This window comes from Coregonus clupeaformis, chromosome 1 (assembly GCF_020615455.1).
Source record: "Coregonus clupeaformis isolate EN_2021a chromosome 1, ASM2061545v1, whole genome shotgun sequence".
NCBI lineage: Eukaryota > Metazoa > Chordata > Actinopteri > Salmoniformes > Salmonidae > Coregonus > Coregonus clupeaformis.
In genome coordinates, this window is record NC_059192.1 from 77306540 (window position 1) to 77328704 (window position 22165).

General features: G+C 45.5%; 1 protein-coding gene across 2 annotated transcripts in view; it reads left to right on the forward strand.

Annotated features, from left to right (window-relative positions):
- The window catches only part of LOC121576053 (vinculin), a 79388-nt gene that overhangs the window by 48746 nt on the left and 8477 nt on the right, over positions 1-22165 (forward strand). The window contains exons 7-11 of one of the 2 annotated variants that reach the window (XM_041889347.1): positions 15564-15657; positions 16101-16248; positions 18973-19126; positions 19292-19467; positions 21419-21609. In XM_041889347.1, the coding sequence (XP_041745281.1) occupies positions 15564-15657; positions 16101-16248; positions 18973-19126; positions 19292-19467; positions 21419-21609 (763 nt within the window). The remainder of the gene's footprint in view (positions 1-15563; positions 15658-16100; positions 16249-18972; positions 19127-19291; positions 19468-21418; positions 21610-22165) is intronic. The other variant, XM_041889356.1, reaches the window with a different exon arrangement.

Sequence of the window (22165 nt, forward strand, 5' to 3'; positions counted from 1 at the left end):
CTTTTCGAAACGGTAAAGCTCTCAGTATAGTGATCTACACATGAACTTGTGTAATTCTGAACTTTATCTGCATGTTATACAGTGTGGAAAAAAAGTATTTAGTCAGCCACCAATTGTGCAAGTTCTCCCACTTAAAAAGATGAGAGAGGCCTGTAATTTTCATCATAGGTACACGTCAACTATGACAGACAAAATGAGAAAAAAAAAACCAGAAAATCACATTGTAGGGTTTTTAATGAATTTATTTGCAAATTATGGTGGAAAATAAGTATTTGGTCAATAACAAAAGTTTCTCAATACTTTGTTATATATCCTTTGTTGGCAATGACACAGGTCAAACGTTTTCTGTAAGTCTTCACAAGGTTTTCACACACTGTTGCTGGTATTTTGGCCCATTCCTCCATGCAGATCTCCTCTAGAGCAGTGATGTTTTGGGGCTGTCGCTGGGCAACACGGACTTTCAACTCCCTCCAAAGATTTTCTATGGGGTTGAGATCTGGAGACTGGCTAGGCCACTCCAGGACCTTGAAATGCTTCTTACGAAGCCACTCCTTCGTTGCCCGGGTGGTGTGTTTGGGATCATTGTCATGCTGAAAGACCCAGCCACGTTTCATCTTCAATGCCCTTGCTGATGGAAGGAGGTTTTCACTCAAAATCTCACGATCCATGGCCCCATTCATTCTTTCCTTTACACGGATCAGTCATCCTGGTCCCTTTGCAGAAAAACAGCCCCAAAGCATGATGTTTCCACCCCCATGCTTCACAGTAGGTATGGTGTTCTTTGGATGCAACTCAGCATTCTTTGTCCTCCAAACACGACGAGTTGAGTTTTTACCAAAAAGTTATATTTTGGTTTAATCTGACCATATGACATTCTCCCAATCCTCTTCTGGATCATCCAAATGCACTCTAGCAAACTTCAGACGGGCCTGGACATGTACTGGCTTAAGCAGGGGGACACGTCTGGCACTGCAGGATTTGAGTCCCTGGCGGCGTAGTGTGTTACTGATGGTAGGCTTTGTTACTTTGGTCCCAGCTCTCTGCAGGTCATTCACTAGGTCCCCCCGTGTGGTTCTGGGATTTTGCTCACCGTTCTTGTGATCATTTTGACCCCACGGGGTGAGATCTTGCGTGGAGCCCCAGATCGAGGGAGATTATCAGTGGTCTTGTATGTCTTCCATTTCCTAATAATTGTTCCCACAGTTGATTTCTTCAAACCAAGCTGCTTACCTATTGCAGATTCAGTCTTCCCAGCCTGGTGCAGGTCTACAATTTTGTTTCTGGTGTCCTTTGACAGCTCTTTGGTCTTGGCCATAGTGGAGTTTGGAGTGTGACTGTTTGAGGCTGTGGACAGGTGTCTTTTATACTGATAACAAGTTCAAACAGGTGCCATTAATACAGGTAACGAGTGGAGGACAGAGGAGCCTCTTAAAGAAGAAGTTACAGGTCTGTGAGAGCCAAAAATATTGCTTGTTTGTAGGTGACCAAATAATTATTTTCCACCATAATTTGCAAATAAATTCATTAAAAATCCTACAATGTGATTTTCTGGAGAAAAAAAATCTCAATTTGTCTGTCATAGTTGACGTGTACCTATGATGAAAATTACAGGCCTCTCTCATCCTTTTAAGTGGGAGAACTTGCACAATTGGTGGCTGACTAAATAATTTTTTTCCCCACTGTATTCTGTTTTGCGCGACTCAAGACATTTCCCCTATCCAGCTGTTCCATTCTCTGTGTATCCTGCTGCTACAGGTAACTGCCAAAATATAGGAAACACCAACATAAAGTGTCTTAATAAGGCATTGGTCCGCCAGAACAGCTTCAATGCTTAAATGGAACTTCATGTGTGGAAGCTCCCCATACTTTCAATATACTTTGTATCCCTCATTTATTCAAGCGTTTCCTTTATTTTGGCAGTTACCATTAGAATGGACAGAGAGGTATCGCTTGAGTCATCAACAAAATGGAATACAACGTTGCGGATGAAGTTCGGAATGACACAATTTCATGTGTTCAACATCTAAAGACCTGCATCACTATACTGAGAGCTTTACTGTTTCTGAAAGGACGTATTTGGGTGTTTTTGGAGCCTTTGTTCATGTTTTTTAGGGCCCTCATACTACACAATGAGGATGAGGAAGTGATTTGCTGTTTGGGGTAAGTTAATTAAAAACAAGTGAAATAACAAAAAAGGTGTGATGACCCTTCTATAACATACCATTTACATCAAAAATAGAGATTTGGTTGTAAAAAATAACGATAGTTACCAGAGTTGTAACTCCAGTTCTATGAGTGGAGCGGAGCCCCATAGGGGAGCTCTGCTCCTATTGGTTTACCCCGCTGCCTAGGCAGCGAACAGCCTGAGACAAAATTATGCACACACCTGCAGCCAATAGGAGTACAGGTGTCCCTATAGGAGGGGACGCTTCCCCTCAATCAGCCTCCCGAGAAATTATCTTCAGCGAGACTGGAGGGTCGGCAGGGCCTTAAGTCCTATGGGGCTCCACTCCACTCATAGAACTGGAGTTACAACTCCAGTAACTATCGTTCTATATCGTGGAGCTCCGCCCTATAGGGGAGCTCTGCTCCTATTGGTTTAAGGCGGAGCGCAACGCTCCAAAATGTACTCCCTGCCGAGCCCAACACTTCCCACTTAAATGAAAAGGTCGGGCCTAGCAATGGCTGCGACCAAGTCCCACAGTACTGTAACACACTGTCACAATATACTGTGTCCTCGGTACAAATCCGCCCCACCTAGTCCAATGGCATTGCCAATGTCTAGTGGGCCAGAATATGAGTCATACTAATCTGAACCAGCAGATAGATGACGTCACAATTCCGTCAATATTTATGACCGGTCTAATAGTAATGTAACAAAGTTACAAAAACTATTTCCCTCATCATCCCGCCCCAACCCAGTAACACTGGTGGGCAGATGAATAACATTCCCTCTACTGTATTGAACATGTCAGTCAGGAGTCATGTCATATATGACACCCTCTAAAAGGAGCGGACCTGAAAGAGACCTACCTCTTTAGTCCTGCATTCCTTTCTCCTAGCTCAAGGCCTCCCATCAGCCACGCTGAGTACAGACCGAGCCAAAGAGTTAGAAGACATATCCAAGAGATAGAAACTGATAAATGGAGACAGTGACGACCACGACGCCGCTGCACAAATATCCTCTACCCCTGTTCCTCTGAAAAGGGCAGTAGAAGCCACTACTCCACAAGTGGTGTGGGCACTTATACCCTGAGGCAATTGTCGCCCGCTGCCTCATAAGCTGTCTCAATGCCTTCGCAAAGCCAATGAGACAGACGCTGTTTCAAAAGTGGTCTATCTAGTGCAGCCGCGCTGTGACACAAACAGCTGAGGTGATGACCTAATCGCTGCTGTGCGCTCAACGTAACACGCCAAAGCGCGCACTGGGCACAGGCGATGGAGCCTTTCCTCTCTCTTCTCCCCATGGGGAGTGGGAGAAAAAGCCCACAGCTCCACGGTCTGTGATCTATATGAGCTCTTAATAACCTTGGGCATAAATGCCGGGTTAGGACGTAACACCGATCTGCTCAAATCGCCATTAATGGCAAGGCAGTCGGGTCTCGTCGAAAGAGCACACAAATCACTGACACGCTTAGCAGTAGTCAAAGCGAGCAACAGTGCCGTCTTCAAAGACAGCATCTTGAGGGGAATTTGGTTCAATGGTTCGAACGGCGACTCACAGAGCGCTTCGAGTACCAGAGCCAAATCCCATTGAGGAACCGTGGCTCTAGGCGTTGGCCTTAGCCGCTGTATTCCCAAAAGGAAACGTTTCACCAGAGGGTGGCTGAAGACAGTGTCTCTGCCAAACCCCTCATGACAAGCCGAAATCGCAGCTGCAAACACCTTAATGGTGGCGGGCGATCGTTGCTTATCAAATAAGAACTGTAGGAACGGGAGAACACTCTCAACCTGACAGCACACGGGGTCCACATTTTCTGTGGCACACCACTGTGAAAACACGTTCCATTTGCTGGCATAAACCCTGGAAGTGGAACTGGCACGTGAACCCTGTATGGTTCTGATTACAGAATCAGATAACCCACGGCGCTCTAGCCTGTCTCTCTCAGGAGCCAAGCCTTCAGTGGTTGGCCGATTATGGGCAACTCGCCTGAGACAACGCGTCCCGTTGATGTGGAATTGGCCAAGGTGGCACAATCAACATCTGAATCATCTCCGCGAACCATGGAGCCCCTGGGCGATCGGGAGCCACCAATATGATTGACAGCCCGCCTGATCTCACCCTGGCTAACAGTGGGAGAATGCAGGACAGCGGTGGGAAAGCATACAGGAGAACTCTCGGCCACGGTCGGTGCGCAAATGCGTCCCTCCCCAGTGGCGGTTCGTCCTGAGCTCGAAGAGAGAACCAAAGAGGGCAATGCGCGTTCACGCGTAACGCGAATAGATTCACCTCGGCTCTCCCGAACCGTTTCCAAATTTGGAGAACGATGTTAGGGTGCAGTCGAGACATGATGTCTGCCCCTACGTTCAAGTAGCCTGGAATGTGTGCTGCTCTCAGTGAGCGAAGGTGCTCGTGAGCCCACAGCCACAATTCCTCCGCCGCCCGGTGGAGTGCAGGGGACCTGACTCCTCCCTGGCGATTGATGTTGGCTACTGTGGTTCGGTTGTCTGACCAGACCAGCACATCGCGACCCCGAAGTGTAGCAAAGTGGGTCAGAACCAGTAGAACCGTTTCCATCTCTAAGAGGTTGATGTGACGACTCGAAAGAGGCCACACACCTCCTATCGCTTGGGTCTGACATGTCCCTCCCCATCCAGTCAGAGAGGCATCTGTAAACACTGGAATGTAGGAGGACACTTTGCCTATTGGGACTCTGTGTGTGAGAACACGCGGGTCTCTCCAATAGTTCAGATCTGCACTGAGCGAGAGGGGAACCACCACCATCCGATGACGTTGACGCACTGGGTCTAGTCGTAGTTGGGCGAACCATCGCTGTATCCTGCGCATGCGTAGGAGTCCCAGCGGAACCATGAAATGGGCCGACGACATGAGATCCAAGAGTGACATGACCGAAAGCGCCATTACCGTGTGATTCGGACGAAACCTTCGTAGGGCTAGCAACATAGCAACCCTTCGAGGGTCCGAAATTCGAGCCCTCATCGTTAGTGTCTATCTGTATCCCCAGATAGACAATCTGATGACTGGGCCAGGGTGCGCTCTTTTTCCAATTCACAGCGAACCCCAGACGCATGAGATGAATCACTGTCTGTGTCGTGTGAGTGAACGCCAGCTCTGCTGACGGGGCGAGAACCAGTAGATCATCTAGGTAGGCTAGTAGCCTTATTCCCTGATGACGCAATGGTTCTAATGCCGCCTCCACACATTTGGAAAACGTGCGAGGTGCCAGGGTGTACCCGAATGGCATCCTCGTGAACTCATACGCCACCCCTTGAAAGGCGAACCGCAGAAACTTCCTGTGACGCGGCTGCACCGGCACATGAAAGTATGCGTCCTTTAGGTCTATGCTCGTACAAAAGTCTCCCTTCTGGACACATTCCAGTAGACGTTTTGTCGTTAGCATTCCGAAGGGCCGTTTGGCTACGCTCTCATTGAGAATGCGTAAATCCAATATCGGCCTCATTCCCCCGGTCTTTTTCGGCACCAGGAAATAGGGTGAATATAGCCCTTTGTTCCTTTGCTCCCAGGGAACTACTGTGACCGCCTCCTTCGCCAAAAGTTTCGTAATCTCTGCAACGAGAGCGACAACTTTTTCGAGCGTTTTCATCACCGTCTCCACCACCCCCCTTAATGGAGGAGGGGTCAGATGAAATTGGATGGCATAACCCTTCTCCAGCGTCTGGCCTAGCCAGAGGGAGAGGGTACAGCTTCACCGCCACTCCCAGCCATGCAGAGAAAGCGGAAGAGCACAAAGCTGTGGTACATTCAGTAGGAAGGATCTGTATTCCTCGACGGCCCTCGCCGCCGCTGTTCCCCAACACTGAAGTGGTGGAACAGCCCAAGGCGGGCCTCCCAAGAAAGGGAGAGAAAACATTTGCGCGTTCTGAGAGAAACAGGGGTGCCGATACGTTGGTTAAACTTGTAACCTCGATATCCCGGCCCTCCGTGAACGCAGCACGGGTCTGAACTGCACTGACTGAGGTGTTAGCCTGAGACAGAGCGCCGTCCCCGATAGCGATTGCGTCATCATTCCATTACTTGGCTGTGACTGCAGTCTGCTATGTGAGACCTTCACTACAGCACTCCTAGAAGTCTGTAATGTGAGGTCTTTTTGAGGTAAAGCAAGGCAGCACCTTGTTACCTTTTTAACACCTGCCTCGTGTGTGCTACTACGCACCCTTGGTGGGCTGAGCTACACTCAGAGTGGGGAGAGAGAGACATAGAGAGTGAAGAATTCTGAACGTTCTCAGATGTATTATGGAAAAGGGGCTCTCTTGTGACAAAGTCAATTGGAGCCAACTCTTTTTATTACATACATCGATACATACAGTCTCCTCCGTATCCTCAACAGAAGGGTAGGGGGGAATAGTGGGCGCAGTCGAACCAGGCGCTGTGCCAGCTTCCATTCTCTCCTCCTCGTCCCGTCATAGACACCGTCGCTTCTGGCTGCCCTTCAGGTGATGCCAGGTCGGCGTTCTGATGACCTCCCTTGCCGGCGGAATGGTCGGAACCTCAGGTGCTGCTGGGGGGGCGGAGTCCTCTCTCCTGCTGCTCGAGGTCGCCGTCTGACGCCGGGCACGACGCCTCGCAGTAGACCCAGGTCTACTGGAGGTGGTGGAGGTGGACAGTTTCTGTGTCGCATGGCTAGATCTCCCTGCCAGTGGCAGGTGTCTGGCCAACTGCTTCCTCTCCTCGTCCAGCTTCATTAATCGCTCTGTCGCATCCTTGACGGCGACCCCAAAAAGGCAGTCGTCAGAGATGGGGGCGTTCAAGAGCGACGCTCTATCGGCCTCCTTCATGGCCGTCATGGACAGCCACAGGTGTCGCTCCGTGACCACCAAAGTGGCCATGGACCTCCCTGCATAGACAGCCGACGCTTGTGTTAGGTGGAGAATAGCGCCAGAAATCCTGGACGCCTCTTCCACCTCCTCCCTCGTGAGCTCAGTCTTACCCGTGGTTAAGCAGGACAGAGAGGCCGCGAGGAGGGCAATGTTATTTGCTGCTGCTAAAGCTTGGGCACCCAACACGAAGGACTTCTCAACAAGCTGCGCTGTGAATCGGTCCTTTTGTATAGGCAAGGTGGTTTTTTGGACGAGGGCCAGGGTCTCGAACCCGGCACGAGATACGCAGCCATGGCGCTCTCGAGCTTGGGGATTCCCTTTGAGAAGCCCTGCTGTCTCCCTTCCACTCTGGTGAATGGCAGGAATGCCTTGGCCGGCGAAGGTGCCGCCAAAGGTGCCTCCCATGAGCCCTCAACGTACTTCCCAAGTGAGGGCATGGCTGGTGCCAGAGGCTCCGCCGCCCTCCTCGGTCGAGAATAAGGGCCGCCCTCCATCATATCCACTTCCGATCTGGAGGGAATGGGAGGCAGCTTGATCTCTAGACGTTTGGCAGCCCTCTCGATGAGCCCTGGAAAGTCAGAGCGCAGAGAGACTGCGGCGTAAGACAGGGCTGCTGAATTCTCAGAGCCTGTGTCGTCATCGCCCAGGGATGAACATGACCTCTCGCTTCCCAAAGGGTCATTGAGACGGATTGTTCCAAAGGAATATCCATCTCGTCCCCAATATCCCTGTCTTCTCCTGAATCAGCGCCCTCGGATGACGCCTCAGAAGCTGAGGCTAACACCGATAGCACATCCTCGAGGGATATCCTCCCTGAAAAATGCCCAACACTGCTTCCTCTCCTTCAAAGAAAGGAGGGCGCAGCTGGCGCATAGTGGGGGATCAATGAGGCTGTCCCTGGCGTGCTGTGACCCTAAACACACGAAACGTAAGTTGTGGGGGCGGAACAGCAACATTGAGCTCTGAAAAGAGCTTTTGAGGGTGGAAAATCTCCTGGTGTGCTCATTAGGACTTCGTAGGCTTCTTCAGTCCAGTCCAGTCGCTGAAGATGATGGGAGGCTGATTGAGGGGAAGTGTCCCCTCTTATAGGGACACCTGTACTCCTATTGGCTGCAGGTGTGTGCATCATTTTGTCTCAGGCTGTTCGCTGCCTAGGCAGCGGGGTAAACCAATAGGAGCAGAGCTCCCCTATCGGGCGGAGCTCCACGATATAGAACTTCTCCTTTAACTCTTTCTGACCACCACTCGGCCTGCTTAGCATGCCCAGTCAGTCTCAAGCAGCTCTATTTCTTTCCCATGTCACCCCCACTCTCCTCTCTGAATGACTTCTATTTTTCCGTTGTTCTTGGTTGGTATGTCTGGTTAAACATTTCTATTTGTTTTATTCTTCCTTTTCTTTTACCATCCCCCCCCCCCCCTTCCCCTCCCTGTAGAAGGTAAGCCTACCTCTTTCACCCCCTACCTACCTTGTTTTGCATTCGGCAGCAGCATGTCTGATAGCTAGGGTTGCAAGATTCCTGGAACTATCAAGAAATTCCCTGGTTTTCCCGAAATCCCGGTTAAGGACTCCCGGAATCAGGAGGGAAAAGGCAGGAAATCCGGAATCTTCCGAAGGTTTCTTGAAAACCAGGGAATTTATTGAACGTTCCAGGAATTTTGCAACCCTACTGATAGCTCTCTGTCTGTGTGCTGACATGATGATGATGACAGTCTTGTGCCATGTGGTTGTCCATGCGTGCTTTTGTATAGTAGATCAGTGCTAAGGTAAAACTATGAGTACTGCTGTAGTAGATACACTAACTAGATGAGTGTGAGAGATGTTGCCTGATGCCAGATGCAGCATAAGCAAGGCTAACGGAATGAAATTACACATTTGGGGAAAATGTGCAGCAAGTTCTGAAAATGTTGGCATTTGTTTTACTTTACTTTAAAGGGATACTTCAGGATTTTGGCAATGAGCCAAATGAGCCAATTGCTAACTAGCATTAGCGCAATGACTAGCATGCTAGCAGATACCTATAGACTTCCAGTCATTGTGCTAATGCTAGTTAGCATTGGCACGCAAAACTACCTTGTAACTTCCTTCATACTGGACACAGACACATACAATTGGTATCCACAAGTTCATCTGACTCTGGGGAAGTAGATAAAGGGCCTCATTGCAAAAATCCCGAAACTATCCCTTTAACAAGCAATGTTTTTCTAGATTTTTGTTTTGTTGGGGGGGTTTGTTTTGTTTTTGCAAGTTTGACATAACACATAAACAGCTGACCTGAGTGCCCTTCTCCTATAGATGCCAGTAGTAGGATGTCCTATTGATCCATAGTACTACGGAGTCACGTAAAACTGATATTTTATTCAACTTTCCAGTAAGATTAGGGGCCATTTTCTGGAACACAGGTTAAGCCTATTCCTGGACTTAAAATACTTTCAAAGGAGATTCTCCATTGAGCATGCTTTTTAGTCCAGGCTTATTCTGGGCTTAGCCAGGGTCCTGGAAACTGTCCTTAGGCAGTGTAAATGAATCCTGATCTGTGTAGTAATAGTGTACATATCTTGCACTAGATTTCTGCCCGTGGGAGAATGGCACTCAAATCGTCAAGTGGTCCAAAATATTATATGATTCCAGCACTGCGATAATGTCAGTGTGTAAAAACAGTGGTCCTTTGCTCACAGACTTAGCTAGGACCATAAATAATCAAATGTCCTCTCACCTTACATGATCCCCAATACTAATACTCCCCAACGCAAGGGCCTCTCACTGGATGGATGGAGTGTATTGTTAGAGAGTGTGTGTTTGCTTGTGTTGTGAAAGGATTGGTCTGTCAAACCACCTGTCCACTTCTCAGGCTGGCTTCATCAGTTGGTAAAGTAAACCTTGTATACATTCCAAATTGCACACTATTCCCTATATAGTGCACTACGTTTGACCAGGGCACATAGGGAAGCTAGGGTGCCATTTGCGACATAGTCGTAGTGACATCATTCCACACCTCCTGTTTTTTTATCTATTTATTTTTATTCACCATTTGAGTGCCATTTTTGACTTTGCTCAATCTTCCGTTTTAAAGGTTAGACTCAGCAAAATGACTGCCACGAGTGTTACACCCCTGAAAAAGGGAAGAAATAATCACGAACGTGACGCAGTTATGTTTCCTCACTGACAAATTTAGTGTAATGAGAAAAAGACCGCGATTCCCCCAGGAAGTTGGGTGGAGACCAGAGCAATCGATCTCAGGCTCATAGATTAAGAGCATTTAGTAGATCACAGATTAACACTTTTACCCTTAAATTAGGCACCACAAAATAAAGTAGTCAATATAACATTTACACATTCCTCTTACAATATTAACCCTTTGACTCTTGACGGATTTTAAACACATTTATGCATTTTATCAATCTCTATGAACTAGTACTGGATGCATAATCTTTTTAACCTTAGATATTTTAAGATCCTTACATACCATGAACTTACTAATACTTTTTAGTGTATAACAGGCTATGAATATGTCCTTTAACCTGTCACACGAGCAGCACCGGAGATATTGAGATGAGTGAGATGCAACACTTCGCTCTCACTCAGTCACACACAGTACCTGCACATGTGCACGGGTTTGCTTCACACTGTGTACAGTGTGGTAGCCAGGGCACCAAAACAGCGGAGAATTTGAGCCTCGTGCTTCAACGGAATTAGTTGTTGTGGAAATTGACCCACTACACTGTTTACTTTCTGCATCTAAGTCACATCGCTGAGTCTACCTTTAATACTCTCAGAAATCCCACCAATGGATATATGCCAACAAAAAAAACATGCTGGTCATGACCATTTACATCCTGTTCTTTGACCTTTGGAAAGCAGGAACTGTCGTCGAGGCTTACAATTTTTTCGTAACATGCAAACCAGATAAAAAAATGTTTTAAACAATTTGCAACATTTTCATAGAAATCATTCAAAGACAAGGGACCAGCTACTGTATTGTTTGTTGGGCCTTTCAGTTACTGGCCCAACGCTCTAAACCGCTACGCTAATATTAGTTCAGTGATGTAGTAGAGACAGTAGACATACAGTACAGTATTAATATAGAATATAATAGATCTGTGTTGTCCCTGAAGGACAAATGCCAAGGCTTTAAACTCATGGGTGGCGGTATCAGAGAGAACAGTCACTTGTGGATGTCCTTTATGGAGTAAAAAGTAATAAACTGCATAAGACCATTCAAAGGACATAGCCTATCGTTCAACCCTCAACCACGGTCCTGTGTGGCTCAGTTGGTAGAGCATGGTGCTTGCAACACCAGGGTTGTGGGATCGATTCCCATGGGGGACCAGTACGAATATGTATGCACTCACCACTGTAAGTCCCTCTGGATAAGCGCATCGGCAAAATGACTAAAATGTAAAAAAAAAAAAGTAAAATGTAACCATCTCCCTTTGTCTCTCATCTCCCTCTGCCACATGTTGTGTATAACTCGGCTTTGTTTCAACACTTGGCCAATGAATGGACTCATTGTCAAGTAAAGCCGTCTCTTGACGGACAAATTGTTGTATTTCCATTCCCTCCGATTGAGACAGTCGTTTGGTTTTTTATGACGTGAAACAACACCCCCCCATATTGACCACACCCATATTGACCACACTCATATTGACGGTTGTGTCCCAAATGACACCCTATTCACTATAAACTGAATGTACTAAACATTAAGAACACCTGCTCTTTCATTGATTCCAGCTGAAAGCTATGATCCCTTATTGATGTCACCTGTTAAATCCACTTCAATCAGTGTAGGTGAAGGGGAGGAGACAGGTTAAAGGAGGATTTTTAAGCCTTGAGACAATTGAGACATGGATTGTGTATGTGTGCCATTCAGAGGGTGAATGGGCAAGACAAAAGACTTAAGTGCCTTTGAATGGGTTATGATAGTAGGTGCCAGGAGTTTGTGTCAAGAACTGCAATGCTGCTGGGTTTTTCACGCTCAACAGTTTCCTGTGTGTGTCAAGAATTGTCCACCACCCAAAGTACATCCAGCCAACTTGACACAACTGTGGGAAGCATTGGAGTCATGGGCCAGCATCTCTGTGGAACACTTTCGACACCTTGTGGAGTTTAGGCTGTTCTGAGGGCAAAAGGGGGTGCAACTCAATATTAGGAAGGTGTTCTTAATGTTTTGTACACTCAGTGTAATGTGTACTACTTTTCACCATGGCCCATAGTGGTGAGGAGGAGTCTACCGTGTCCGGAAGTGACTTCACCATTAATTTTCTGGACACAGGTGCAAAACTTTGGTTTTAGATCTTTTTTTTTTTCTTCAGTCGGATAAACACTCCAAACAGCCTACCCGACCGCTCGGAGGTGTCCGCATGGCACACCGTTGCCTCGTTTTGTATCACATTCCAATTTTGTGGTGACAAAAATCCAATTTCAGAATGTGGGGGGCACATGTACCGTCCGTCCGTCCGTCCCCATCCCCAGTGAAAGCTGCGCCCCTGCTCAAACATATTTTTAAGCTTTGTTTTACTAATGAAGTTACAGCTGATTTCGGGATTGTATACCGATTCGCTTCAGTCTCTGAATTGTTTAATCTAACTTTTTGCCGCCAGCTCCTGATATCAGGGCATAAAAACTACAATTTGTGTCCTGAATTAGCCTAGTGCGCATGTGCGCCCAACTATATCCTATCCCGAGCTTGTTTTCCCCGGCTAAACTATCTGGCTAGCTGAACTATGCTAGTTTTCGTCGTCATTGCCAAGCTTCATAAATACTGCACCCTCAACTTCAAAACTTAGTTATACAATCATGTAACTAAGAACTTAGCTGGAAAGAAACTTAAGAAAATTATTTATTGTTCTGTTGAATAGTCATAACTGGTTCGAGCTATCTGTCGTGTCGTAAGACAATGGTGGCGAAGGATATCATTGCTACCTAATGCGGATCCAAGTTCAGTTTTGAGATCCACCGTCATTGGCGTAGGGTTAGCTGGACGTTTCTGACTGGTCTTGGAGCTGTGATAACGGGCAGCCTCTCCCCGCTTGGCTCCATGAGATATGTAGTGATTTTGCCAACACAGCCAGATATGTACACAGTCTTGTACCCTTAACCTTTTTTTAACTGACTATCGTATTTGTTGACTTAATCAGACTTTGTTAGTATAATGAGTAATCCGGGAATGTCACAAATTAATTGACACAAGAAAACTCTACAGAGTGCCAATGGCTACAATGAATGGCTAAATGACTTCAGGGCGGAAGGGTCCAAGGAGCTCCTCCTCACCACTCTATAGGCCTCTGGTCAGTAGTGCCTATGTAGGGAATAGGGTGCCATTTGGGACTCAACAAAATAATGGAAAGTGATTTGATTTGAACAGCATGTGCACTTTTACGGTTGTGTCTTGCTGCCAGAGGTTAGCCTTGCATTTGAGGTACATATGTGTGTGACAGCTTTTTGCAGGTTTGTTGTGTGCTGTAATGGTGGTAATCATGGAGATTACATGTATTTTCCCTATGTAACTATGTAACGTCATAATCCGTGTGTTCATCTGTGTGAATGCTGTGCTCATTTTCATCAGTCATCATCACATTAATGAATTCCCCAAGCAGGCAAATACTCTTACTGTATGAGATCACTATTCCAACCCTGTTCAAACTCCAAACACATGCTGGAATATCTGGCTCATTGACAGATAGACCATTAGCTGACTCAGAAGACATACAGTAAATTACAGAAGGGTTACCCTAAAAAGGAATGATCATTAGGGACATTACCTAATTTTAGACATTGCACAGAATTATTTGAACAAATCCTTGTGTATGTCAAATCGTGACCTTGGAACTAAAAGTTTCAGTCTGACATTTTGGTCAAAAATGTGTTATTCACATAGAGTTGCTCTTTAGATGGTCATTTGCATTTTTTGTCAATTTACGATGATAAAAAGTACAAATCTGAAAGTTCTATCTGCGCAAACACCTTTTAACTTGGTTCTATCTGCAATCCAATCACATAATGCTGGGTTGTTAATAAAAAATAATTGTATGTAAGGTGATCAGACTCCTGAGTGGCGCAGTGGTCTAAGGCACTGCATAGCAGTGCTAACTGTGCCACTAGAGATCCTGGTTCGAATCCAGGCTCTGTCGCAGCCGGCCGCGACCGGGAGACTCATGGGCGGCGCACAATTGGCCCAGCGTCGTCCAGGGTAGGGGAGGGAATGGCCGGCAGGGATGTAGCTCAGTTGATAGAGCATGGCGTTTGCAACGCCAGGGTTGTGGGTTCGATTCCCACGGGGGGCCAGTATAAAAAAATATGTATTCACGAACTGTAAGTCGCTCTGGATAAGAGCGTCTGCTAAATGACTAAAATGTAAATGTAAAAATATACACTACCATTCCATTTGTATGTTTTCACATCAGTGCAGATCAAAGAGAGGAGGCCACCTTTTGAGATGCACCCTCAGTGTTCAGTATGAAAAATGTATGCACTCACTAACTGTAAGTTGCTCTGGATAAGAGCGTCTGCTAAATGACTAAACATTTTAAAAAAGGTAAAAAAGGTCAAATGTAAAATACCATTCAAAAGTTTGGGGTCACTTAAAAATGTCCTTGTTTTCAAAAGAAAAGCAATTTTGTCATTTTAATGGACAAAAAAATTGCTTTTCTTTTCGAAAACAAGGACATTTCTAAGTGACCCCAAACATTTGAACGGTAGTGTACTTATTGAGTCATGAAAGAGGAAGACCTCACAAAACAGTTCTGAGATCTGGGACTGAGTTTAGGAAACCCTGCCTTAGAGCATGTTTTAGGCCCTTAGGAGAGGCATTGCTGTTTTCGTCTTGTTCTATATAATTACGAAAACCTCCATGGAAAGGGTATTTTGCTAACATTTTATTTGATTTTATTGATTCATACCAAGTAGTTTACTGACTTTGGGTGTCAGAGACCAGAAAATTATATCAGTTTACTCATCGAGTGCTTGCTAAGCTTTAGCAATCTTGCTAGTTCTCCATAGAATATAGTGTATTTGTCATTTGAGGGAACTATCGCTTTAACAAATGTGTTATGAACATAAGAAACAAGGAAGGGTATTCTATTTATTTAATCATTTAAATGTCTGTACTTTTCTATTGAAATTAAAATAATTGTAACATTCTGTGCTAGATAGAATCTTATGGCTGAACCAAGATTTACATTTCAGAGCCATAAGGTTCTATCTGCGATTGCACTCCCCTAAAATAACTGATTTATAAATGTGTTAGGATTTTGATACTCTTTAGGTACCTTTTAAACTGAGTGCCTTAATGGTTTATGAAAGAAGAATTCACAACAAGACAGTTCTGAGATCTGGGATACGAGAACTTTGATGCTCAATATCTCAGAACTATGCTTTGCGCAGATAGAACCTTATAGTCCCAAGGTCTCAAAATGCTGTAATACAAAGTCTTAATTGTAGTCAATCAATCAATCTTTTTCAAATATGTATTTTGGGGGAGGTTCTAGACTGGAAGGTTATTTATTATTCATCCATGTTGTCTCCTTTAACCCTGTTGTTGACCCTAAAGGATACAGAGGCCATGAAGAGAGCTCTGGCGCTCATCGACTCTAAGATGACCCAGGCCAAGAGCTGGCTGAGAGATCCCAACGCCCAACAAGGTAACAGAGACGGGTCTTCCCAGTGGCTTAATATACCAGGGCCATGTTCATTAGGGCAGTGGTTTTCAAACCTCTCCTCGGGGACCCCCAGACATTTCACTATTTTGTTGTAGCCCTGAACTAGCTCACCTGATTCATATAGTCAAGGGCTTGATGATTAGTTGACAAGTGGAATTAGGTGTGCTTGTTCTGGAATAGTTCATATACATGGTATGGCTGGGGGTCCCAGATGAGAGGTTTGAAAACCCCTGCATTTGGGCACACTGTAACAAAATGTTTTTCAATTAAAAACTAAACAATCGGTTTTATTGGAGTCCAAGTAGTTCCTCCCTGTATCAGTCCGTTTTCTTCTGATTGGTGCCAATTGAACAATGCAGTTGTCCTTTTTCTCTAGGTTGTAACTAACATTTGTCTTACTGTGGTCTCTGTCTCCTGGTGATCAGGGGATGCAGGAGAACAGGCCATCCGTCAGATCCTGGATGAGGCTGGGAAGGTGGGAGAGCTGTGTGCTGGGAAGGAGCGGAGGGATATCCTGGGCACAGCCAAAACCCTGGGCCAGATCACTGACCAGGTGTCTGAGATGAGGGCCAGGTACAGTACATATACAATAATATTATATGCCATTTAGCAGATGCTTTTATCCAAAGCGGCTTACAGTCATGTGTGCATACATTTTTACGTATGGGAACATGCTTTACGATGGGAACTACACATGCAGAGATCATCCATTCACCCACACAGCGTCTCACAAAGACACAGCGGTTGGAACCAAAAATCTCCAATTTGGACTCCAGACCAAAGGACACATTTCCACCGGTCTAATGTCCTTTGCTCGTGTTTCTTGGCCCAAGCAGGTCTCTTCTTCTTATTGGTGTCCTTTAGTAGTGGTTTCTTTGCAGCAATTCGACCGTGAAGGCCTGATTCACACAGTTGATGTTAAGATGTGTCTGTGACTTAAACTCTGTGAAGCATTTATTTGGGCTGCAATTTCTGAGGCTGGTAACTCTAATAAATGTATCCTCTGCAGCAGAGGTAACTCTTCCATTCCTGTGGCAGTCCTCATGAGAGCCAGTTTCATCATAGCGCTTGATGGTTTTTGTGACTGCACTTGAAGAAACTTTCAAAGTAATTGAAATGTTCCGTATTGACTGACTTTCATGTCTTAAAGTAATGATGGACTGTGTTTATCTTTGCTTATTTGAGCTGTTCTTGCCATAATATGGACTTGGTCTTTTACCAAATAGGGCTATCTTCTGTATACCCCCCCTAACTTGTCACAACACAACTGATTGGCTCGCATTAAGAAGGAAAGAAATTCCACAAATTAACTTTTAAGAAGGCACACCTGTTAATTGAAATGCATTTCAGGTGACTACCTCATGAAGCTAGTTGAGAGAATGCCAAGAGTGTGCAAAGCTGTCATCAAGGCAAAGGGTGGCTATTTGAAGAATCTCAAATATAAAACATAATTTGACTTGTTTAACTTTTTTGTTTGTTTACTACATGATTCCATATGTGTTATTTCATAGTTTTGATGTCTTCACTATTATTCTACAATGTAGAAAATAGTAAAAATAAAGAAACTCTTGAATGAGTAGGTGTGTCCAAACTTTTGACTGGTAGTGTATATTAATTGTTTTTGTAAACATTTCTCAAGCTAATGTAACTGGTGTGAAATGGCTAGCTAGTTAGCAGTGCGTGCTAGTAGCGTTTCAATCGGTGATGTCACTGGCTCTGAGACCTTGAAGTAGTTGGTTTCCTTGCTCTCCAAGGGCTGTGGCTTTTGTGGAGCGATAGGTAACGATGCTTCGTAGGAGGCAGTTATTGATGTGTTCAGAGGGTCCCTGGTTCGAGCCCAGGTTGGGGCGAGGAGAGGGACGGAAGCAACACTGTTATATTGGTGCCGTGACCCACATCACTGGTTGCTGCAGAGAAGGAGGAGGTCAAAGGGGGGTGAGTGTAACCAGTGTGAAATGGCTAGCTAGTTAGCGGTGCGCGCTAATACACCCAGTCACTACAAAGCTACAAGCGGCCTTCCTAACTCAGTTGCCGGAGAGGAAGGAAAGCGCTCAGGGATTTCACCATGAAGCCAATGGTGACTTTAAAGTTGAATGGCTGTGATAGGAGAAACTGAGGATGGATCAACAACATTTGTAATCACTCCACAATACTAACCTAAATGACAGAGCGAAAAGAAGGAAGCCTGTACAGAATAAAATATTCCAAAACATGCATCCTATTTGCAATAAGGCACTAAAGTAAAACTGCAAAAAATATATATAGGGAATGGGGTGCCATTTGCAACACAGCCTGTGATCAATCACTGTGATCAATCAGTGGGAGGAAGTAGCCTACAAGGTGGTACGTTTATTACAGGGGATTATAGTGTGTTAGACTGTAACTGATACCCATCCAATCAGATCTCACAGTGGCTGGGGACTAAATCATGCTGCCAGATTAAAAGCAGCTTTCCGCACTTAATGCATGATCTAGTTAAACCCCCGGCCTGGATGAGTTACTGTCTGCTGTCAACTGGAAAGGCCTCTCTGCTCTGAGTCTGGAAATGGAGACACTAAGATCGAAAAAATATATATTATTGTTCAATTATTTCATCCCATATGAGACAGTGAACAACATTTACATACAGGACGTTAAACAGAAGGAGGGCAAGAGGTACAGGACATGTTAGTCAATGAAATATTCCCTCAGTCAGTTTTGTAGCATTTTCTATGTCTTTCCATCAGAATGACTAACACTATGCACAAGATTTCCTTTTCCACATGCAGGTTGACGTTTATTGTCATGAATCTTGCCCTGGAGGCAGAACTGAGCGATTTCCACTGGATGGGCCAGCTGCAAAGTCAAAATGTGCTATATTGTAAAGATTAATGAAAAACTAAAATGTGCTTTTTGGTCTTAATTTAAGGTTAGGCATTAGGGTTAGCAGTGTGATTAGGGTTAGTAGTGTGGTTAGGCATTAGGGTTAGCAGTGTCATTAGGGTTAGCAGTGTGGTTAAGATTAGGGTTAGCAGTGTGGTTAAGGACAGTAAAACAACACATTTCACTGCACCTATCTGGATTTAATCATTTTGTGGCTGTGCTAGCTAGTGACCACTCTGCATAGCTGCCTCCAGGTCCAGATTCATGACGATAAATGCCAACCTGCTTTCCACACATTAACCCAGTTATTCCTGGAATCAGTAGGGAATAAGCAGGGATTCCAACCATGCTGGGATTCCTGAAAAACCTGTGAACTTTGTGAACGTTTCTGGAATTTTACAACCAACTGATGTTCTGGGTTGTCATTCTCTCCAGGGGTCAGGGGGCATCTCCTGCAGCCATGCAGAAGGCCCAGCAGGTCTCCCAGGGCCTGGACGTTCTCACGGGAAAGGTGGAGAATGCAGCCCGGAAATTGGAGGCCATGACCAACTCCAAACAGGTCATCGCCAAGAAGATCGACGCTGCTCAGGTAGGATCTCTGATTGATTGGCTAATTGATTGATTGATAGGGTAAAAGTAAAAGAAAATACAAATCCCAGAGGATAACACACAAAAGCATTAAACAACAGTAATTTGTGTTCCATGGTGTTGGGCCTATTGTGTTATGTTGACCACTAACCATGTGCCCCTGCAGAACTGGCTGGCAGACCCCAACGGTGGTCCTGAGGGAGAGGAGAACATCCGAGCCCTCCTGGCTGAGGCCAAGAAGATCGCTGACATGTGTGAAGACCCCAAGGAGAGAGATGACATCCTGAGGTCCATCGGAGAGATGGCTGCTCTCACCGCCAAGCTCTCTGAGCTCCGGAGACAGTAAGTAGCACATTGGAGATGCTATGGAAATAGTTGTTGGTTGCATTCCTTGAAGAATAAAGAAGACTTCGATGAAGAAAGTTCAAAACACTCCCAAGGTTAAATATTGAGTTCCACAGGTTTCGGTTCTTGGGCAATTATTGTTCTCACTATACATGTATCCCTTGGCGATGTAATTCTTTAGAGGTTGAATCACATTTTGTTTTCTTGCTGGCCAGTAGTCCACAAATCGTAAACAACGTCATTTCATTTTGATTTAACTTTCCCTAAAATGACTACAGTGAGGGGAAAAAAGTATTTGATCCCCTGCTGATTTTGTACGTTTGCCCACTGACAAAGAAATGATCAGTCTAAAACTTTAATGGTAGGTTTATTTGAACAGTGAGAGACAGAATAACAACAAAAAAATCCAGAAAAACGCATGTCAAAAATGTTATAAATTGATTTGCATTTTAATGAGGGAAATAAGTATTTGACCCCCTCTCAATCAGAAAGATTTCTGGCTCCCAGGTGTATTTTATACAGGTAACGAGCTGAGATTAGGAGCACACTCTTAAAGGGAGTGCTCCTAATCTCAGTTTGTTACCTGTATAAAAGACACCTGTCCACAGAAGCAATCAATCAATCATATTCCAAACTCTCCACCATGGCCAAGACCAAAGAGCTCTCCGAGGATGTCAGGGACAAGATTGTAGACCTACACAAGGCTGGAATGGGCTACAAGACCACCGCCAAGCAGCTTGGTGAGAAGGTGACAACAGTTGGTGCGATTATTCGCAAATGGAAGAAACACAAAAGAACTGTTAATCTCCCTCGGCCTGGGGCTCCATGCAAGATCTCACCTCGTGGAGTTGCAATGATCATGAGAACGGTGAGGAATCAGCCCAGAACTACACGGGAGGATCTTGTCAATGATCTCAAGGCAGCTGGGACCATAGTCACCAAGAAAACAATTGGTAACACACTATGCTGTGAAGGACTGAAATCCTGCAGCGCCCGCAATTTCCCCCTGCTCAAGAAAGCACATATACATGCCCGTCTGAAGTTTGCCAATGAACATCTGAATGATTCAGAGGAGAACTGGGTGAAAGTGTTGTGGTCAGATGAGACCAAAATCGAGCTCTTTGGCATCAACTCAACTCGCCTTGTTTGGAGGAGGAGGAATGCTGCCTATGACCCCAAGAACACCATCCCCACCGTCAAACATGGAGGTGGAAACATTATGCTTTGTGGGTGTTTTTCTGCTAAGGGGACAGGACAACTTCACCGCATCAAAGGGACGATGGACGGGGCCATGTACCGTCAAATCTTGGGTGAGAACCTCCTTCCCTCAGCCAGGGCATTGAAAATGGGTCGTGGATGGGTATTCCAGCATGACAATGACCCAAAACACACGGCCAAGGCAACAAAGGAGTGGCTCAAGAAGAAGCACATTAAGGTCCTGGAGTGGCCTAGCCAGTCTCCAGACCTTAATCCCATAGAAAATCTGTGGAGGGAGCTGAAGGTTTGAGTTGCCAAACATCAGCCTCTAAACCTTAATGACTTGGAGAAGATCTGCAAAGAGGAGTGGGACAAAATCCCTCCTGAGATGTTTGCAAACCTGGTGGCCAACTACAAGAAACGTCTGACCTCTGTGATTGCCAACAAGGGTTTTGCCACCAAGTACTAAGTCATGTTTTGCAGAGGGGTCAAATACTTATTTCCCTCATTAAAATGCAAATCAATTTATAACATTTTTGACATGCATTTTTCTGGATTTTTTTGTTGTTATTCTGTCTCTCACTGTTCAGATAAACCTACCATTAAAATTATAGACTGATCATTTTTTTGTCAGTGGGCAAACGTACAAAATCAGCAGGGGATCAAATACTTTTTTCCCTCACTGTATATCATGCTTTAGAGAGACTATGAGAAAGGTGCTTTCCAGTACATTATTCTCTCCCATTTACAGGGGTAAAGGAGACACTCCGGAGGCCAGGGCATTGGCCAAGCAGATAGCCACGGCTCTACAGAACCTGCAGTCTAAGACCAACAAGGCTGTAGCCAACAGCAGGCCTGCAAAGGCAGCAGTCCACCTGGAGGGGAAGATAGAACAGGCCCAGAGCTGGATGGAGAACCCTACCATTGATGACGGTGGAGTGGGTGAGTCTGAATAGCCTGGTCTCTCTCGTAGCTCCCAGTCTCTCTCTCTCTCTCTCTCTCTCTCTCTCTCTCTCTCTCTCTCTCCCCTTCATTCCGTCCCTCTTTCTTTCTCTCTCTCTTTCTCTTTACCCCTCCCTGCCTCTTGATTTCTCCTCTCTGTCTCTTTCTGGCTCCCTCTCTCTCTCCCCCTCTTAGCCCTCCCTCCTTCCGCCTCTTTCTTTGTGTACTTGTTTGATGTGTTGTTTTTCTCTGTGCACTACATTCCACTACTCACACCTAACCTCATAATGTTCTCTTTGGCTTGTCAGCTCAGAAGCCTGGATACACTCTCACATGGCATGCATTGTTTATTGCTCTGGACTGTATGACACAGTCTACTAGAGAATGTTCAGAGTAAGCATAACCACAGCTATACATAATAATGTACAACAATATATTGAATATATATAAAGGAAGAATGGGTGGTCCTACTCTTAACTTTACCCTCTGGCCCGAATCGATATAAAGCTGCCTAGACTGCTGTGGTCTGCTGTGTGCTTCTGTGTCTGACTCCATC